The sequence below is a fragment of the Cricetulus griseus genome, chromosome 6, assembly GCF_003668045.3.
Source record: "Cricetulus griseus strain 17A/GY chromosome 6, alternate assembly CriGri-PICRH-1.0, whole genome shotgun sequence".
Taxonomy (NCBI): Eukaryota; Metazoa; Chordata; class Mammalia; order Rodentia; family Cricetidae; genus Cricetulus; species Cricetulus griseus.
The window spans coordinates 142,961,781-142,980,399 of NC_048599.1; the positions used below are offsets into that span (position 1 = coordinate 142,961,781).

Below are 18,619 nucleotides of genomic sequence, written 5' to 3' on the forward strand. Positions count from 1 at the left end.
CAGTCTTCACCCCTGCACCCCTGTGCATATGTCCTCAGCTTTCATCCATGCACCTCTGTGTACATGTCTATCAGCGACCTTGGCTGTCACCTCTCCATCACCAGGCTTTGCTTTTCCTGCCTACGCACTGCCCCCTCCCTCCCTTCCAGCTGCCCAGGTCACATATGTTGCCCTATCCCTGTTGCCTCCATCTCACAGTCCTACCCAGTGCCCCGGGCTCCTGATTTCACTGTCTGGCTCTGGTCAGGGCTCTTCTTGTCCTCCCCAGCCACACTGGCCTGGCAATCATCGCTCTTGGCTGGATTGCAGTGTCCTCAAGCCAGTTACTCTGCATGCCTGCCTGGAGTGAGCCTTCCTGTCATGATTCTGACCTGGCCCTCACCTCTAACTTGCCTGTTGTGGCTCACATTGGTCAAAAATCTTTAGACTTATTTATTTTATTATTCTATATGTGTGAGTGTCTTGCTTGCATGTATGTATGTGCTCCACACACATGCCTGGTATCCTTGGCGGTCAGAAGAAGGCATGAGATCCCCTAGAACTGGAGTTATGAATGATTGTGAGCCAGCATTGGGGGCTTAAAAATGAGTGTGCATGTGTGTACAGGTTTGTGGGTGGGCACACACATGTGTATGTGAAATCAGAGGCCAGCTTCAGGTGTCATTTCTCAGCAGCCTCTCACCTTGGTTTTTGAGATGGTGTGTTATTGGGCTCCAGAGGCTAGGTCAGTGAATGAGCTCAGTGATTTGCCTGTCATGTGCTTGCCACTATGCCTGGCTCTCCTACCCCACTGTGTATATGTGTGCTGTGTGTATGTATGCATGGTCACATGTTCGTGGATTCGTATGTGTTGGGTGAGTGTGCACATGTGTGCATGTGCATGGTCACAGGTTGTCATCAGTGTCACCTTTGGCCACTCTTCACTTTATCTTACTAAGGCAGAATCTCTCATGGAATCTAGAACTCATGGATTAAGTGAGTCTAGCCAGCCAGCTTGCTGAACACTGGGGTTACAGGTAGGCTGCCACACCTGCCTCACACTTGCATGGGTACTGGAGAGCCACACATATGCCTCACACATGGGTGCTAGAGAGCTGCAGTCCTGTCTTACAACTTGCATGGTTGCTGGAGAGCTACACTCCTGCCTCACACTTACATGGATGCTGCAGAGCTGCAGTCCTGCCTCACACTTGTATGGGTGCTGGAGAGCTGCCTCACACTTACATGGGTGCTAGAGAGCTGCCTCACACTTACACGGGTGCTGGAGAGCTGCCTCACACTTACACGGGTGCTGGAGAGCTGCCTCACACTTGTATGGGTGCTGGAGAGCTGCCTCATACTTACTCGGGTGCTGGAGAGCTGCCTCACACTTACATGGGTGCTGGAGAGCCACACCCCTGTCTCACACTTGTGTGGCAAGTGCTTTACCCATTGACTGTCTCCTCAGTCCATGGCCGTATTTTTTTTTTTATGTGTGTTGTGGGGATCAAACTCAGACCCTCAGGCTTCTGAGGCAAGCATTTCGTCAGCTGAGCTATTATCTCAGTTGCACCCCACTCCACACACACTGAGCTATTACTTGGTGTCCTAGCTGGCCTTCCCCTCTTCACCTGCAGTCAGCCTCTAGCCCCAGCTGTGTCAGTGCTGGGACCAGGGACATATACCGCTGTGCCTGGAAAGTTTGGAGGCTTTTATGAGAGGAGGCAGAGAAAGCAAATGCTCTCCCTCTCCCTCTATTTGCTTGGCGCTCTACCAGCAGGGCCGCCACCAGATACAGTCTTTAGACCTTGAGCCTCCACAGCCACGAGCCAGGATAAACCCTTTTGGTTATTTCACTGATCTGCCACAGTTGATGAATTAGCCCTCTCACCCTACCTCACGCCCACCCACCCACCCACCATGAGACTTCTCTTGTTCCAGCTGTGCTGCCCTGGCTTTGCACAGAGCCTCACTTTGTCCTCAGCGTCCTCAACTCCTTTCTCCCTGCTTCAGGTCATTGGCCAGATCCCCTCCCAGGGGGCTCACAGACCCTGGCCTTGTTCCTGCCTTAGCTCTGACATATCTTACTTGTGCCATTCCCCAGGTTATGGAACACATTATCTCTTTTGTTCATGCTTTCTATTGTCCTCTGATCACTAAATTGTCAGTTCTATTGTGACCTGGCACATAGTAGGTGCTCAGTTAATACTAGCCCAATGTTGATAACTGTGAGAAGCCAGGCACTTCCCTGACCCTTGTATCCCCCAGAATCCTCCTGGTTCCTTGTATGGTGTTCATGACGGGTGTGGCTTTGTTGATGTCACAGGGCTGGCTGAAACATGCCATTTCTCATGTTGTCCACTCGTAGTGTCCCCCGTCTTCAGCACAGTGCCCAACAAATGGCAGGACACCTGGGTTTCCTTTTATTTTTTAAATCTCATATAACTCATGCTATCCTTGAATTCACTATGTGGTCAAGGCTGGCCTTGAGCTGCTGAACCTCCTGCCTCCACCTCCTGAGTGAGGAGTGATAGGCCTGGTTCACAGCTCTGTAAGGCAATGTTAACCCTGCTGCCCGATCACTGGTCCGTGTTTTCCCTCTGGGCAGGAGGCTCAGGTTAGGCTGGCTAGCTCTGACCTCTCTCTGTGGCCTTTCCTTGGTGTCCATTCTGAATTGAGTGCCAGCTTCCAGGGTCCATGCCCCGCTCAGTTTCTGTAGCAAATGGGCCCTTCACACCAGCAAGCTGGGACCTGCATCTGGTGTGGGCTGGTGTCAGGGCAGAAGCAGAGGCTGTCTGAAGGTCAGAGAGATAAGGGACAAGTGGGATTGAAATGTATCATTGCCCTGGCCAGGGATCACCACCACCCCACCCACCCGCCTTCTGGCCCCTCTAAGGGGGAGAAAAATTTCTGTCTGTGGTTGCATCCCTGCCACGGTCTTTCCATACCTCTGGTTCTGGCTTCGGCCATGGGTCATTCCTCCCTCCTCTTCTGTTCTCTGCTCTTTCCCTGAGAGTACTAGTATGTTGTCTAAGCTGGTAGTGAATCAGGCAACCTCCTGCATCTGCTTCCTGGGTAGCTGGGCTCCCAGGCTTCTGCCACCAAGACAGAGGTGGCTACTAGTCCTGAGGGCCTTCTGGGAGCAGGGAATATTTCTGCCCCTGAGGGCTTATGCTTTGGAGGAAGCAAACCACACTGAACCAAATTGGCCAAGTTTCCCTGAGCTGTTAAGGAGATGCAGTGTTGGACAGAAAGACAGGAAAGGTAGGTCTTAATTACGATGACATTTTGGGAGGGGACAGGCCAGGCCAACCAGGCTCTCCCTAAAGTCCCTCCCTAGGTGCTAACCTCTGAGAGTCCAGGTGTGAAGCCCCACCAGCCAGGCTCAGCTCCCCTACCTTCTCCAAGCAAGCCCGACAACAGTGGAGGCCTAAACTGCTAGTACTCATGGGTCCCTGGGACAGAGGTCAGGTCCTTGGGGAAAGCCGGCTTGCTTGGTTTCCAGAAGCTCTGGCTCTTCTTCCTGGCCGCAGACGGTTGTCCAGCCTTGCCTGGAACCTCGGGTACCGAGGCTGCTCTCCCTCTCAGGCCAGACCCTTTCTGGGTTGATGATCCAGCCCGTTCTCAACCTGATCTTAGAGGTCACTTCCTCCAAGGCCGCACATTAAGTGTTCCCACTGCAACCCGTGCCAGCCAGCACTTCAGGACGCTCCCGGAAAAGCCTGAGATCGAGCCTCTCGGGTTGGCCGCTGCGTCTCCAGCGCCCAACATATCTGAGTGGAATGAATGAATTGAGCCGGGCAGGGACTTGGCCTCGTTCACGTCCGATTTTCCGGGCCCTCCCCGCCCATGCCGCCGCGGAGAGGGTGATGGATCTGCCGAGGGGGTGGCGCGGCGACCTCTCGGGCATCCCGGGAGAGCCAACAGGAAAGGGGGCGCCTCCACGCCGGGCGCGCGCCGGGCGGGTGTTGGGCGGGAGGTGGCGCCGGGCGCTGAGTGGCGGCTCCGAGTCCACCCCTGGCGCGCCGATGCGGGCGGGAGGCGGGGAGCGCAGGGGCGGCGGCGGCGCACGGCTGCGAGCATGTGCTGCGCAGCCCAGTAACCAGGGACGACCGCGGCTACCGAGTGCTGGCGGCTGCGGCGCCCAGCCCCGCGCAACTCCGCGCCGTGGCCGCCTGTACCTCCGAGGCCTGGCCCTCGCCGCCGGTTCCCCGAGACCCCTCGAGCCGCCAGCCGCGGTCGCACAGCTCGCCGGAGCCCGCGCACGGGACGCGCGGGGCACGGCCAGACAAAGGCGCGGCCCCGGACCGGCCCAGCCCGGCCTGCCGGCCTCCGTGCGCCCCGGCCCGACCCAGCCGCTCCGCTGGGCGCCCCAAGCGGGTCTGGCCCGGGGAGCGGGGGCCGCGGCCGCCGAGCATGGGGAAATCCAATAGCAAGTTGAAGCCTGAAGTTGTGGAGGAGCTGACCAGAAAAACCTACTGTGAGTGCGCCCCGGATCCCGATCCCTGATCCCCCGTCGAACCGCGACCTTCCCTCCGCCCTTCCCGGCCGCGCCCCTGCCCCGCACCTGGCCCATTGTTCTACCCCCGCCCCCGACCCTGGCAGGATGTCGCCTGTCAGCGTGAGCTAGGGACCATCCCAGATCCTCAGGGCATCCCCAGCCCACCCGCGGCCCCCCTCCAGTCCTAAGGGCTCCGACTGTGCCCGAGCAAGGGGGGCGGTGGTCCCGGGAGGGGGCGCCCGGGCGGAGTGTGGCTCTGCTGCTTGGAGCGGGGTGGGTGGGTGATTCATGCCTAATGATGATGCTGCGGCTCCTGTCGCTGCGAGGTTGGCCTGTCGCCCCCTCCCTGGCAAATGTGACTGTGTTTGGGAGGGAGAGGGGTGGCGAGACTGGGAGAATGCTCAGGTAGTGATGGCAAGGGTCCAAGGGTCCTGGACACCCTCTTGGATGCGTATTCCCCATCTACTCTTTTCCTTTGCTCCTGTTTGCTGCACCAGGAAATGGGTTTCTATAGCCCGAGCTGATGGATGAGGGAAGGTCTGCCCCGCTCCACAGTCCCCTAGTTCAGTCCCAGGTGTGACTCTCCACTTGCCCAACTTCACAGATCTCCTGTCTCTGCATCTCCAGTGTCTCCTCACCAGGTGTCCCCCTTATAGCAGCCTCTCCAAGGGCGGCAGGGGAGGCCCTGCTCACCAGGGGCTTTCGGCTATAGGTCCCGACCACCTTCTTTTACTTTGGGAAGCAGGAGATGGATGAGTGTGTGCAAGGGCCTTTGCCAAGCTGTTTGACTTGCAAGGCAGCAGTGGCCTGGTTTGGGGTGGACCCAGCCCCCCGAAGTGGATCTGCGCAGCTTTGACTGGGCCATCTCTGCACCACCCAGAAGGACAGGCATTGACTGGCAGCTGGGTGTAGATGGAGGCTCTGGTGCAGTGCATGGCCTCTGTTCCCCCCCCCCCACTCCCCCATATCGGTCTTCCGTGCACATTTGCAGGTCTTGGCCAACCCAGTGCTTTAGCCCCATGCTCCTCACTCTTCATAGACTTAAAACAAAGGGGGCCTTACTGATTGGGCTCTCCTGGTCCCGGCCTAAGGAATTGGGCATCAGGGAGGCCACATCCAGGAACTGCTCCTGGAGATGTGTTCCTCCCAGCCCAAGCCTTCTGCTCTCTTTCCAGAGTGGGTGGGTGGCCTTCTCTAGCTTGTTACTGTTTGTGAGGTTGACTGGACCCTCCAAGGTGTGGCCCAGTCATTAGCAGGTAGGCTGTAGGGATGCCCCCGGGACCCCAGAGTCTGGGAAGGGCAGAGGGCTCCATGGACTTCTCCAGAAATGGTGGCGTGTGTTGTACCAGACTGTCTCCATGGTGGGAAGGCTGACGGCACCAGTGAGCCTTGTGAAGTCAGTGTCCTGCTTATTGAGTGTGTCATGCACCATTAGCTTCATCCTTAGCGTAACTGTACACCAACAAGTTGGCATGTTCTGGCCACTCCAGCTGTTCAAAGAGAGGAAACAGGCTGAGCCAGGCAAGGTGGCATAGCTAGCTTGTCACAGTCTCTAGGCAGTACTGGGAACTGCACCTGGGTATGTTGCTCTGCACCTGCTATGTCCAGGGAGAGACCTCATATGGCAACAGCCTTTTTGTGCTTCTCTTTCCCATGCTGGCCCATGCTGGTGGGGTCTGTATTCAGAAGACCAAGGGGCCAAGATCCTTTGCCAGCCCCATCTCTGCAAGGCTGGCCACCAACTTGGGGAGAATGGGACCAGCAAAACTCTTGGGCTTGGGCTTGGGCTTGGTGGTGCTCTGCTGAGCTTTTGTGATGTAGAACAGTTTTGGTCAGGGCAGTTTTCCTCCACTAAGACCTTATTAGGGGTAGGGGAATTCACTTGCCTTCATCTGTCTCCCTGTGGAAGCCAGCTCCCTCCAGGCAGGCCTTTGTGTGGCCAACAGCCATCTCTCCCTGTGAGGGCACTTATAGGTCTGCAGATCTTTGTGGAAGTAAAATAATCTCATCAGGTAAAACAGGGAGGGTCTGCAACTTGTGGCAGGCCCCAGTTGTACTTTTTCTTTCTCATGAGGCGTTGGTGACATCATCTCTTTCTTGGGGGTAGGGGATTCTGAGTAGGGGACAAGAGAAGCATCATCCAGAAAGGAGTCCCAAATGTCACCATCTACTGAAGAGTTTGCAAAGTCCCTGGTACTTGGGCAGCTCTTCTCTTGGGTCTGGGCTGAGCTCTGGGATTGAATCCTTAAAAGTGTGACTCATGAGGGTGGAGAGATGGCTCAGTGCATGCATGATGGCCTGAGTTCATGTCCCCAATACCCACCCATGGGAGAGCCTGATGCTGTGGCCCATGGCTATAACGACAGCACTGGGAGACAGACACAGAGGGATCCTAGGAGGTCACCAGCCGGCCAGTCTAGCTGAAATGGTGAGTTCTGGGTTCATTGAGAGACACTGTCCCAAACAGTAAGGTGGAAGTGGTTGGCTTAGTGGTAAGAATGCACACTGCTATTTCTTAAAGACCAGAGTTCAATTCCCAGCACCCATATCTGTAGCTCACAACTGTCTGTAACTCAAGCTCAATGTAAGCCAAAGTCTCTGGTTTCTATGGGCTCTGCACTCACATGCATGAACCCCTCTCCTGCACATAATTAAAAACAAAAACCTTTAAAAGTAAACTAAGGTGGAGAGCCATAGAAGAAGATACCAGCCCTCTGGCCTCCATCTGCACTCATAAGGGTAGAGTGCATACACACACACTCACACACACACACACACACACACACACACACACACACACACACACAGGACACCAACCAATACATGGAATGAGACAAGAGAGTCCTATATTGATTTTGGTTCTTGGTTCTGGGGAGATCCGTTGAACCATAGCTCCGACTGATGCTGATACTGTGGCTCCCTGGCTGTCCTGTGCTGCAAGCTCTAGGTTGGGGGCCCAATGTTCCCACCCGAGTGTCTGTGCTGGGTACCATCCTGGGTAAGATGGATCTACTATAGTGTGTGTGTGTGTGTGTGTGTGTGTGTGTGTGTGTGTGTGCAGGAGAAGGGCTGAAGGCTCCATGAGGAGTTGACAATACACCTGGCTTCAGCCACTTAATGCCCTGGAACCTCCTGCGTTCTTCCTATGCAAAGAGATTATTTGCTGACATGGTGTGTATCCACCTTCCCAGGAATTCCCTCCATCTCTAAGGACAGCAGATTAGCAGAGGGGAAAACCCTTTTACCTTTTACCTCTGCCTGCCCCCCAGCCTAGTCAAGACTCACAGATTGGCATGAACAGTAGTGGGGGTTCTGGGGGGGGGTCTGCTTCACTCTCCTTGAGCTGATTGGTGAGGCTGTTGCATCCCTATATATTCAAGCTGAGAGACAAGCCCTCCCTCTTGCCTAGCTGAGCCTTGCTTTCCTCCTCTGCAAAATGGGTATGGTCTTTGCAGTAGGAAGTGGGCAGAAGTGTAATGTTGCATGCTGGGTAAGCAGCCAGTGGCTATTCCCAAACATTTTGCTATTGCTCTGAATGCGTTATTCACCCCATTCGCCTCCTCTTCCATTGCTGGGATGGAACCCAGGGCTTCACACACAATAATCAAATGAGCCCCAGCCTCAGCTTTGAGCTTCAATATGAACCAGCCATAAGTGTCTTTGTGCATGCGTTTCATCTCTGCTAACAGCTCTCCCTGCCATCCTAGTCTTTGTGCCTAACACTCAGGATGGAGTGAGTTCTGGGCTATTTTCCCTTAGGCCCAGGAGGTTCTTACTTTTACATAGCAGCCTACCACCTCACTTGGTCATGTTGGAACTGCCCCAGCCTGCCATTCACTGAGTCCCACTCTGCTGGGCCCATGGATAAGAAGAGACACAATTCCTGCCTCCAGTGGAAACTGGCCAAGGGACAGGCAAATGCTTTGTTCTGGACTCAGTGTGTGCAAGGGGCAGAGATGCCTTTATCCTCCATGGTCTGTCCCCATCCCACACTACTGCTGGCTCCTACCCAGAGCTCTGCTGTTCAGGAGTTGGGGAGGGGAGGTCATTTCTTGTCACTTGATCAGTTTTGGCTTGGCCTTGACCTTGCCTGCCAACCTTGAGCCTCTTCTGCTTCCTGGGTATCCCTGCTGTTTCCTGGCACAAAGCAGATTAGGGACAAGAGGGAATGAGTGCACTTGGTGGCTGTGCAGCAGTGGTGACACCATTGGGGCCTGGCTTGGAGGGTCCAGATGGGGTCATGCTGAGAGGTTCAGGGAGTGACCAGTTGGGCACTCAGGTTTGGGTCTGTCCAGGGAAACCTGTTGTGTAGGATAAAAATGTGTCCCCTGCTCAGTTACCTCTACCCAACTCCTATCAATCAGAGAGAAGTCTTGAGGGAGGCAGTCTCTGACAAACATCTTGGGACAATTTCCAGAGCTAGAGTGATGGCTCTATGGAAATGTGGTGGGCAGGTCATTCATCCCTGCCCAGGAGAGGGAAGGACCAGAGAATGGGTTTCTGTTGTCCCTGAGTGCCTTCCTTCCTTCACTAAGAGGGGGACAAAGCAGCAAGAGAAACTTAGGGGGACTCAGTGACAGTCCAGCTCTGTGGAGAGCAGGCTAGGTCCCCCACAGGCTCTGTGGCCTTGAGTTAGTCACATGTCTTCTCTGGGCCCCAGTGTATTCAGCTGTGACACCTGTCAGCATAGCTGACAGCGAAAGACAAGGCTTTGAGGGCCAGAGAGGGCATGGGGCCACAGGCAGCAGAGTCCCTGGGCAGGATTAGGGCTCAGTAACCTAGATATTGGGAGGCTCTAGCAGTTTCCTGTGGTAGGAGGGGGGCCCTCCCTTCTTCTCTGGACAATGGGCTTCATGATGAGCCCAGGAGTTGAGGAGGATTCAGGGTACATGTAGAGGACAGTGTGGTACCTAGAACCTAATGCTTCCCCTGGCAATCTCCAATCACAGTTGCCGAAGGCTGCAGGTGTGCACATCTGACTGGTCAGTGTAGGACTTGAGCCACGAAGCCTGGGCTCTTCCCTGTCCCTGTCACTCATGGCTCTATGTGGAATGTGACTGGCTCCTCCTGTCCCCTGCCCAGACAGTTCTCCCAACCCCAGGTGTCTCTGCCAGGCCCTTGTCCTGGCAGCTCACACCACATCAGGATTGAGCCCCCTCTGCTCCAGGTCAAGGTTGGGACCCTTGTGGCACAAGCTGTGGACACTGGGGGCAAGTGGGCCTGACCAGAGTCATCATCAGGTCACAGGCAGGAACGTGGATATTTTCCAAGATGGGTGGGAAGCTGTGGAAGGCAGGTGACAGAGTTGGGGGCCCTCTGAGGTGAGGTTTGGAAAGAGCATATAGTCCAAAAAGTAAAGGAAGCAGTAATAGGGACAGAGGAAGATCGTGGCAATGAACTAGGGGTGTCCCTGGGGATGGCCTGACGGAGTCTAGGGTATTTCAGGAGTGCTCAGAGTGACTCCATAGGTGGTCTTTACCATTCCACACTGTCGGGGTTGTCTGCTGTCAATTTCCAACTTAAAATTTTTGTTAATTACATTATTAATTTTGTGTACCTATGTGGTGTGTGTGTGTATGTGTGTGTGTGTGTGTGTGTGTTTAGGTCAGAGAACAAACTATGGGAGTCAGTTCTTTTCTTCTACCATGTTGGTTCTGGGATTGAACTCAGGTCTCCAGGCAACGGAGAAGTGCTTTTACCCACTTAGCTATCCCACTGGCCAACATCACTTTTGTTTGTTTGTTTTTAATGTTGCAACATATACATGCAGAATGTTTTTCTTTAATCCCCTGTTACTAGACAGCTAGATTGTGTCTAGCCCCATTATAGAGCTGTGGTGATTGTTTCTGTTCTGAGTCTTTTACATGGGCTGGGAATGTGGCTCAGGTGGTAGAGTCCTTGCCCAGGGAACCTGCATGAACACTCATATTCATGCATGTATGTATGTACACACACAACAGGGTCTCCAACCACGTGGCTCCAAGAGTCTTCCAGGTCAAAGATTCTTCGATTCTATTTAATAATAATGAAGTAGATGAGCTTGAGACCATGAACTTCCTTTTCCTCCCCATGAGATTGACAGCGATGGAGTCTAACAGTGACAGTCAGTGCTACCCAACTGTTGCTGAAAACGTGGTTAGAGTGCCCGTCTGGAAAGCAAGTCAGCCAGTTTGAACAAAAAGCCTTTCAAGCCAGGCATGGAAGCTCGTGCTATAATTCTAGAACTCCAGAGATGGAAGGAGAAGAATTGAGACTTCAAAGTCAGCCCAGGATGCACAAGGAGACCTTGCACAAAACAAACAAACAAACAAACAAACAAACAAAAAAACCTTTCAAAATGTACCATGGCTTTAACTCCATAATCTCATTTTGTGTTATTTATCTTTAAGGCGAGACATGTACAAATATCTGTCTATCCATCCGTCCATCCATCCATCCGTCTTTGAGATATTTCATGTTTTTGAGAGTCTCATGTAGCTCAGGCTGACCTAAAATTCACCATGTAGCTGAGGATGGCCTTGAACTTCTGATCCTCCTGCTCCCTTCCCGAATGCTATGATTGCAGGCAAGCACACCCCACCCTTTATGTAATGCTAGGGATGGAACCCAGGCCTTTGTGCATGCTCGGATTCTTTAGTACCTCTCCTGAGATTGCACAACAAGTATGAGGGGCCTTGGGCCCTGGACTCTTGCCAGGATGCCTTCCATTTTGCCATAATATGTTGGGTTTTTGGTGGGTGTTATCTTTGCTTCTTCACTGAAAATGTCTGCTGTGCTGTGCTTTGTTCTAAGTACTTCTGATGTATGAACTCACAGAGGTAATAAAAACCAATATATTAGTCAGGCATTGGTGGCACATGCCTTTAATCCCAGCACTCGGGGGGCAGAGGCAGGCGGATCTCTGTGAGTTGGAGGCCAGCCTGGTCTCCAGAGCGAGTGCCAGGATAGGCTCCAAAGCCACAGAGAAACCCTGTCTCAAAAAACCAAAACCAAAACCAAAAACCAAAAAAAAAAAAAATCAATATATTAAGGGGTATAATGGAAAGACAAAACTCACGAATACAGAACAAAACAGAAGCCGCTACTGATCCAGCTGACACTGATTCTGCATTGCCTGTCTGCCACTCGTCCTGTCCGACCACACCAAGCATGAGCCAGAGCACCAGACAGTGAGCATGCTTTCCTCTCAGGTTTATCAGCCCCTGAGGTAGCATCCTAGGCCACGCCCTAAGGCCGGTACTCCAAGCTGTTGGCAGAATGAATTCCTACAACACTGTTAGAAACCCAATGTTTTTTGGCATTCTGTGCCTGTCATTAAAAGTTTGATTTTAGTCTTTGTGTTACGTGTGTATCTGTGTGAGTTTATGTGCAGCATGTGCATACAGATATCTGCAGAGGCCAGGAGAGGGCATTGATGCCCTTGGAACTGAAGCTACAGGCAATGTGAGCTGCCTGGTGTGCATACTGGGGATCAAACCCGAGTCTTCTACAAGAGCAGTGAGTTCCCTTAACCACCTAGCCCTGTTCTGGGTTATTGATGTCCCAGTGTCCTTATCTGGAAGTTGACATGATAACACCCCAATAATGCAGGGTTGGTGGGGCTGGAAGTGTAGTGTTGGATTTATCAGCTCTTCTCAGCCCCGCCCTTGTTCACACCTGGGGTGGCAGCAGCGAATTCTGAAAGCATTGCATGGCTGGGATCTGTGGTGGCCGTGAGAGACCCGTGTGATGCATGTTCCCTGTGGCCCAGAACCACGCTCAGTGACCAGGAGCATCCGTCATCAAGTCCCTGTATGGTCCCTCTCACAGATAAGGACAGAGAAGCTTGGGGGTAAGGTGGAGGCATGACAAGAGCCAGCCTGAGCCCAGTCCCATCGAACCCTGGGCCTGAGTACTTAACACTCAGTCTGTGCTGGTGGGGAGCACTGAGAAGGCTCTGTGGGGGTGTGGGGGTTAAGTGTGAGCATGTGTGGGTGCCTGTGTGGGTGTTGCAGGCTGGATAGGGGCTGAGGGTCCCATGTGCAAGCTCTGACTCACGTGTGCATATTCGGAGTGTGACAAGGTCATGCCATGTGTCAGGAGTGGGTGAGCCATCTCAGTCTGTGCATGAATACACATTGTGTCTAGGTGTGTGTGTTGGGGGTAGCTCTGTGCGGGTTGTAAATGCAGATGTACCTGGTGATGGTAGCTGGAGAGAGAGACCTCACATTGGCCAGAGGACATCTTAGCCAGTGGCTCTGGGACTGGGGAATATGGCTGCTGTGTCTCACACACACACCCTTGCCCTTTCCATGGTCGTTATCAGAGGCCAGCTGCTGGTGGGCATGAGAGAGTATCATTGGGATGAATGATATAATGGGGACTAGTGTATCAGGACGGATCTTGGTGTCAGGAGTATCAACAAGGAGCAAATGTCACATATTATAGTGCCCTCCCTGCCCCCCGAGGCTGAGAATGGGGACTGGCACCCATTTTTACAGAAAATGGTAAGGAGACCCAGGAGGGTCCAGGGGCATACTGAGGTCTTTTAGCCAGTTAACATCAGTCTTGGGCCCAGGCTAATCTCATCTCTGTATGGCCAAAACCATGCTCTTTTCCGACATGAGCATGCTCTCCTATGATCTCTGAGCACAGGGTAGTGAGTGCCCATTGCTGGAGTGTCAGACGCTGGCCAAGTGTTCTGTGTTTGTGGAGTGGGTGTGGGGCCAGGCAGTGAGTTGGATGTCTTGCCTCCCATGGATATTTGAGCAATTCTTGCTTTGGTTCTGCAGTGATCTTATTGGAAACACTGGAGGTGTCCAGTGATTGTGTTCCGGAGCGTGCAGGGGACTGTTGATCCCAGTCTCCAGCCCTTAGGGCTCTCTCAACCTCCAACTACCCCAAGGGAGGCAGATGAAGATAATGTGCCTGGCTCTGGGATCTCATGGAGGCCCCCTAGCCTCTGAGCTCGAGACTACGTGTGTGTGTGTGTGTGTGTGTGTGTGTGTGTGTGTGTGTGTGTGTGTGTGAGTGTGTGTGTGAGTGTATGTGTATGTGAGTGTGTGAGTGTGTGTGGTATGTGTGTGTGAGTGTGTGGTATGTGAGTGTGTGGTGTGTGTGTGTATGTGAGTGTGTGTAAGTGTGTGGTGTGAGTGTGTGTGTGAGTGCATGTGTATGTGAGTGTGTGAGTGTGTGTGGTATGTGTGTGTGAGTGTGTGGTATGTGAGTGTGTGGTGTGTGTGTGTGCGCGCGCGCGCGCGTGCGCGTGCATTTGCATGTGCTTTTGATGGGTGCATGTGTGTGGAGGCCAGAGGCTGCTGTCATTTGTCTTCCACCTTGTCTTGTGAGTCATGGTCTCTCTCTGAACTGGGAGCTCGCTGATTGGCTAGGCTGACTGGCCAGTGAGTTCCAGGGATCTGGAGTCTCCTCAACCACAGTTGCAAGATTTACCATGCCTCGCTTTTACACAGGTGCTGTTCTCAGATCCTGGAGCAGGCACTTTACTGACTGTCTGTCTCCTCAGCCCCCTGTTCCTGCTTTTATGGTAGGCTGGGGCTGGGAGAGATGTCCAAGGGTGAGGTAGGTCCCAGAGTGCCTTCGATGATGCCCTACCCAGTGCTTGGCACAGCCTAGCTGCCTTAGGGTGTGTCTTTAGATAAAAGAGACTCAGTCCTCCTGGATGTGATGTGGATTCGGGGATACAGTGACATGGAATCCCCAATGACTGACAGCTCCCTGAGGCTTAGACCATAGCACACAGCTGCTATGGGACAGGCAGGCGGATGTAACTTCCATTGTCCCCATAAGCTTTCCAGACCATTCTTTCTGGGCCCTTTGCTTTGATCCCACTTGGCCTGCACTGCTAGGCAGTGTTCCCTGGGAACTGTTGGGGCTGGGTCCAACCAAGGCCTTGTATCTTGATGCCCCTCTTAGGTGGATTCTTATCTATCCTTTTGTCTGTAGGGTGTTCTGTCATAAATCTCAACTCTGGGAAGATGGGTTATTCAGCTTGGGGCTGGGGGGTGGGGGCTCTCTTGGCCTGAGGAACGCAGGTTGGGAGCCTGAGAAAGGTCTGGCTCTGATACGCATGGCTTCCCAAGGTAGCCCAGGAAGCTGGTGGCCTCAGGGCCCGTGTTCTGGATTCTGGCAAGTGGAGGAATGTGACTCTGAGGAATGTTTAACCCGGGCAGAAATAGCACACTTTGCTTTCTTTATTTTGGGCTCCAGTTTTCAGCTTAGGGTGCCACCACTCTCACTCCAGCCAAGGGCCATGGCTGCCCAGGTCCCCCACAGCTCTGACCTTTTGGGGACAGTGACCTCTTTTTCCAGTTCTTTTTTTTTTTTTTTTTTTACCCCAAGAGTTGCTGTGGAAACCAGAGAATGGTTTGGATTTGGAAACACACACAGGCCATTACTTCCTCGGCCCTCAGCCTGCTCTTGTGTGCATCCAGGGAGGGAGGGACGTGGAGCCATGAGGCCTGTCTGTCATCTGCTGTGGGGAACTACAGCTCAGGGATTCCCTAACCCCAAGGCCAGCTTCAAACCCTTCTTCCCACTTCCTACTGGTACTCAGGTCAGCCCTTTCTTGCAGAGCCCAGGAGCAATCTGTGAAATGGGCAGAGTGACTGAGCCCTGCCTGCAGGGGTATATGTGAGGACACTGTTGAGGGGCACGCCACCCTCTCCTAATGCATCCTGGTGGCTTCACAAATCCATGGAGGGAGTCACACCTCTTGCAGGCTCCATACAATGTGGGTGGTGAACTTTGAACTGTGCTTCGGATGCCCAGAGGAATAGGCCACCTCCCTTGACCCATCCTCAGCCACTCACAGCCGACAACAAGGCCCGGCAGTCCTCCCTGCCAGTGTCTGTCTTGGATGGGGTAGTGACAGTGTGTTAACTCACCTCTACTTGGCTGTGGAGCCTGAGGCTGAAGACAGGGCTCTTTGCAGGGCTCGGGTTCTGTCTGCCCCGCCCCAAGACTGAAGCAATCAGCCAGTGGATGGTCCCGGCTTCTTCCAATACATCCGGGAGCCTGCTTCTCGCCCCCTCCCCCCGACTTGCACTGGCTCCTTTCTCCTGGGACCTCCTCTTCCAGGTCTGGGGGCTCCAGGCCTTCAGCAGACTAGGCCTAGTGGAGACCACAGTCCCCTGTGAGTTCGGGTGGCTGGGGAGACAGCCAGCTGCTCATTCCTCCTTCCTTCCCACCCTCCCGCACCTGGCTCTTGGTAGGCACCAAAGCTCCCCTTCAGAACGGGAGATGGGGCTATTTTTGGCACTGTGGGGGGAGGCGAATGCTCTCCTTCTGTTCAAAAATACATGGTGTGCACTGTGCAAACAGGGAGCTGGGCCTGCTCAAAGCCTGTGCTGCTGGGCACTGGGCCTCTTGCCACGGTCCCCGAATCCTCTGGGGCTCTGTAGCCTACACAGCCAACCAGGCAGGATCACTATTGTCTTCTCACTGCTTGTCACAGGGCCCTTGCCGGGCTCAAGGGAACACGATCTTAATTAAAACTAGCAGCGGCCATCAAAATATAGAGGCTCCTGCTTTAGGGGCTCTGGCTGGGATGGCTGTTTCCCTACATTGGAGGAGCTGAAGGTGGCTCTGACAGTGCCCGAGGGCATTCTGGGAAGGATGCCCTGCAGCTTTGGGAGAAAGGCAGGGGACCCAGGGCCCAGAGGGAGGCCCGGCTGGCTGAGGGGTTCCTGGGGCTGCTCTTTACTTCTCATTTCCTGGACAAGAAAGTGGTTATAGATTATCTGCCTCAGTTTACCCCGTGGTGCTGACACAAGGAGGCATTGACAGTTGGTTCTTTGGCCTACGTGGCATGCATCGTCTGGTGGAGAGGCAAAAGTGAGGCCATTTAAATGTCAAGGCAAGCCATCGGTACAATGGGGGCATACTCGGCCTAGGCGCCCGGGAGGGCTTAGCTGATGTCTCAGTTCAGCTTGTGTCTTCTTGTGTATTTCTTTGCTGATGTGGGTAGCCTGGACAGAGGGACGAGTAGGAGGAAGGGTAGAGGAGATCTGGGCTAGAGGTTTGCCTGGCAGCAGCTTCTGGTATGAAAACATCAGGACGGGGCTACTCTGAGGACCTGTGGCCAGGAAGTGGTTTGGGAGAAGTGGGCACTGGTGGCTGGAGTTCTGTGCTGTGCCTACCAAGCACTCCAAGCTGGACAGGTGAGAGGGTGAGTTGCAAGGACAGGCAGGCCCAGCTACATCTGCCTCTAAACTTCCAGGTGTGTGTGTGTGTGTGTGTGTGTGTGTGTGTGTGTGTGTGTGTGTGCGCGCGCGCACATATGGAAGCTACGGACGAGGGCTAGGGTTTTTTTTTAATTGTTCTCTACCTCATTTGTTAAGACAGGTCTCACTGAGCCAGGTCTCACCAATTTGCCAGTGAGCCCCAAGGTCCTTGACTCTTCTTCTCAGTATTAAGATTATAGGCACAAACAACCACACATTTTTACATGGGTGCTAGGGGGGCAAACACTTTACTAATTGAGACATCTCCTGAACCCTTCTCCCGGCCCCCCTCTTTTTTTTAGACAGGGTTTCTCTGTGTAACAGATCTGGCTGTCCTGAAATTTGCTCTATAGACCAGGCTGACCTCGAACTCACAGAAATTTACCTGCCTCTGCCTCCCGAGTGCTGGGAGTAAAGGCGTGCGCCACCACGCCTAGCTCCTTCCTTCCTTTCTTGGAAGCATCTCTTGTAGCCCAGGCTGGCTTCAAAACCCCTGAGTAGCTAAGGATGACCTGAACCTCTATTCCTCATGCCTGTGCCTTTAATAGCGGCGCTACCACACCTGGTCCGTGAAGTGCTGGAGACCTAATCCAGGACCTTGTGCATTAGACTAGTGCTCTACAAACATCTGCAGCCTCCTGAGCTTCAGGTTACTGTCCACAGAGGGAGGGACAGTGGCCTCTACTCCAGGAGGTCCTGCTGAGCTTGTTGAACAGTGGCTACCCCCTCCCCAGCCCCCACCCCCACCCCAAGAAAAGGAGGAGCTTGGGAAACAGGTGGTAAGGCAGCTGGGGACGGTACCAGCACATGCTGTGGTCAAGGTCACACACAGCTTGACTTCTGGTGCTACTTGCTTCTACCTGTGCCTCTATACCTGACACTTCGACTGGTGGCTGACAGCAACCAACTCCTGTCCAGCCAGCTAGGGTTCCTCCGGTTCCTCTGCACTGCAAGCACTGTGGTGAGTCACTGGGGTGCCTCCTCTTTGGAGGGCAGGTCAAAGCCACGCCCCTACCCTGGCTCTTAAAGGACCAGCTCCAGAAGCCGCACTTGTGCCCAGTTTTTGCCTGGAGCTATGTGAATTCCAACCCCCCCTGGCCAGATTCCTTGGAATTCATGCCCAGGAACTGGAGCTCAGGGGCTGCAGATGGGTTTCTGGAGCAGGGTCACTGGTTCCGGGGCAGGAGGGGAGGGGTGGGAGGAGCTTGCTGAAGGCGGAGCTGCTTCCCTCCCTAGCGGTGTCCCTGCCAGTTTGGCTAGTTATCCCCTGGGTAGGGGCTTTGCACACTTCTTTTGGGGTGTTCTCTTTTCACCCCTTTCCTCTGTGCTACAGTAGGAATCCCTTGCCACCCTTCCCCCACTCCTGTTCTGGGCTTCTTTGCTCCATGGGTTGTGACATTAGCAACCGTGACTGATCAGGCATGCCTGAGTTGTGGATGGTGACTAGCCCCGTGTGTCCCCACCCCAGGACCAGGACGGAGAGAGGATGTAAGGAGGGCATTAACTGAAGTGGAGAGGTGGGCTGTGGGACAGGAGGGAGGTGGCCTGACCTGTGTGGGGTGGGGGTGCCCAGGTCCTGCTGGTAGGTCCTGCCATGCTTCTCCTGTGGCTTCTGTGACACCGTGATTAACGACAGTAGCAGTTGCTAATGCTTCTGGACATGTTCTCTCTGGATGGCAACAGCTTTGTTCCAGCAGCATGTGGCCACCTGAGGCACCTCCTGTGCTCCGTGAGGTCTGAGCTGTGCAGGCAGCCGCTTCTGACAGACCTCCTCTGCTCTCTTCTGCCTGTCAGAGGACTGCTTCCGGCTCCTGGGTAAACCTCCATATAGCTTTGTCCTCCACCCTCCAGGCCAGGGTGAAATGCTGTTCTGCTTGCCTCCCCGCATCTCAGACAGAGTCCCATGTAGCCCAGGCTG

At 53.9% G+C, this 18,619-nt stretch overlaps 1 protein-coding gene and 1 long non-coding RNA gene across 4 annotated transcripts in view; one reads left to right on the forward strand and one right to left on the reverse strand.

Moving 5' to 3' along the window:
• Positions 1-2,395: 2,395 nt before the first annotated feature.
• On the reverse strand, positions 2,396-3,986 carry LOC118237911. Its single transcript, XR_004770467.1, has 2 exons — positions 2,928-3,986; positions 2,396-2,774 (listed from the first exon to the last, which is right to left on the reverse strand). It is a non-coding gene; the product is annotated as an uncharacterized LOC118237911 (long non-coding RNA).
• A 55-nt stretch (positions 3,987-4,041) lies between these two features.
• Ncs1 (neuronal calcium sensor 1) overlaps positions 4,042-18,619 on the forward strand; it is a 53,580-nt gene continuing 39,002 nt past the window's right edge. The window contains exon 1 of one of the 3 annotated variants that reach the window (XM_027423884.2): positions 4,042-4,459. In XM_027423884.2, the coding sequence (XP_027279685.1) occupies positions 4,396-4,459 (64 nt within the window). In that variant the 5' untranslated portion in view covers positions 4,042-4,395. Of the gene's footprint in view, positions 4,460-18,011; positions 18,190-18,619 lie in introns of those variants that run through there. The other 2 variants (XM_035446254.1, XM_027423883.2) reach the window with 2 other exon arrangements.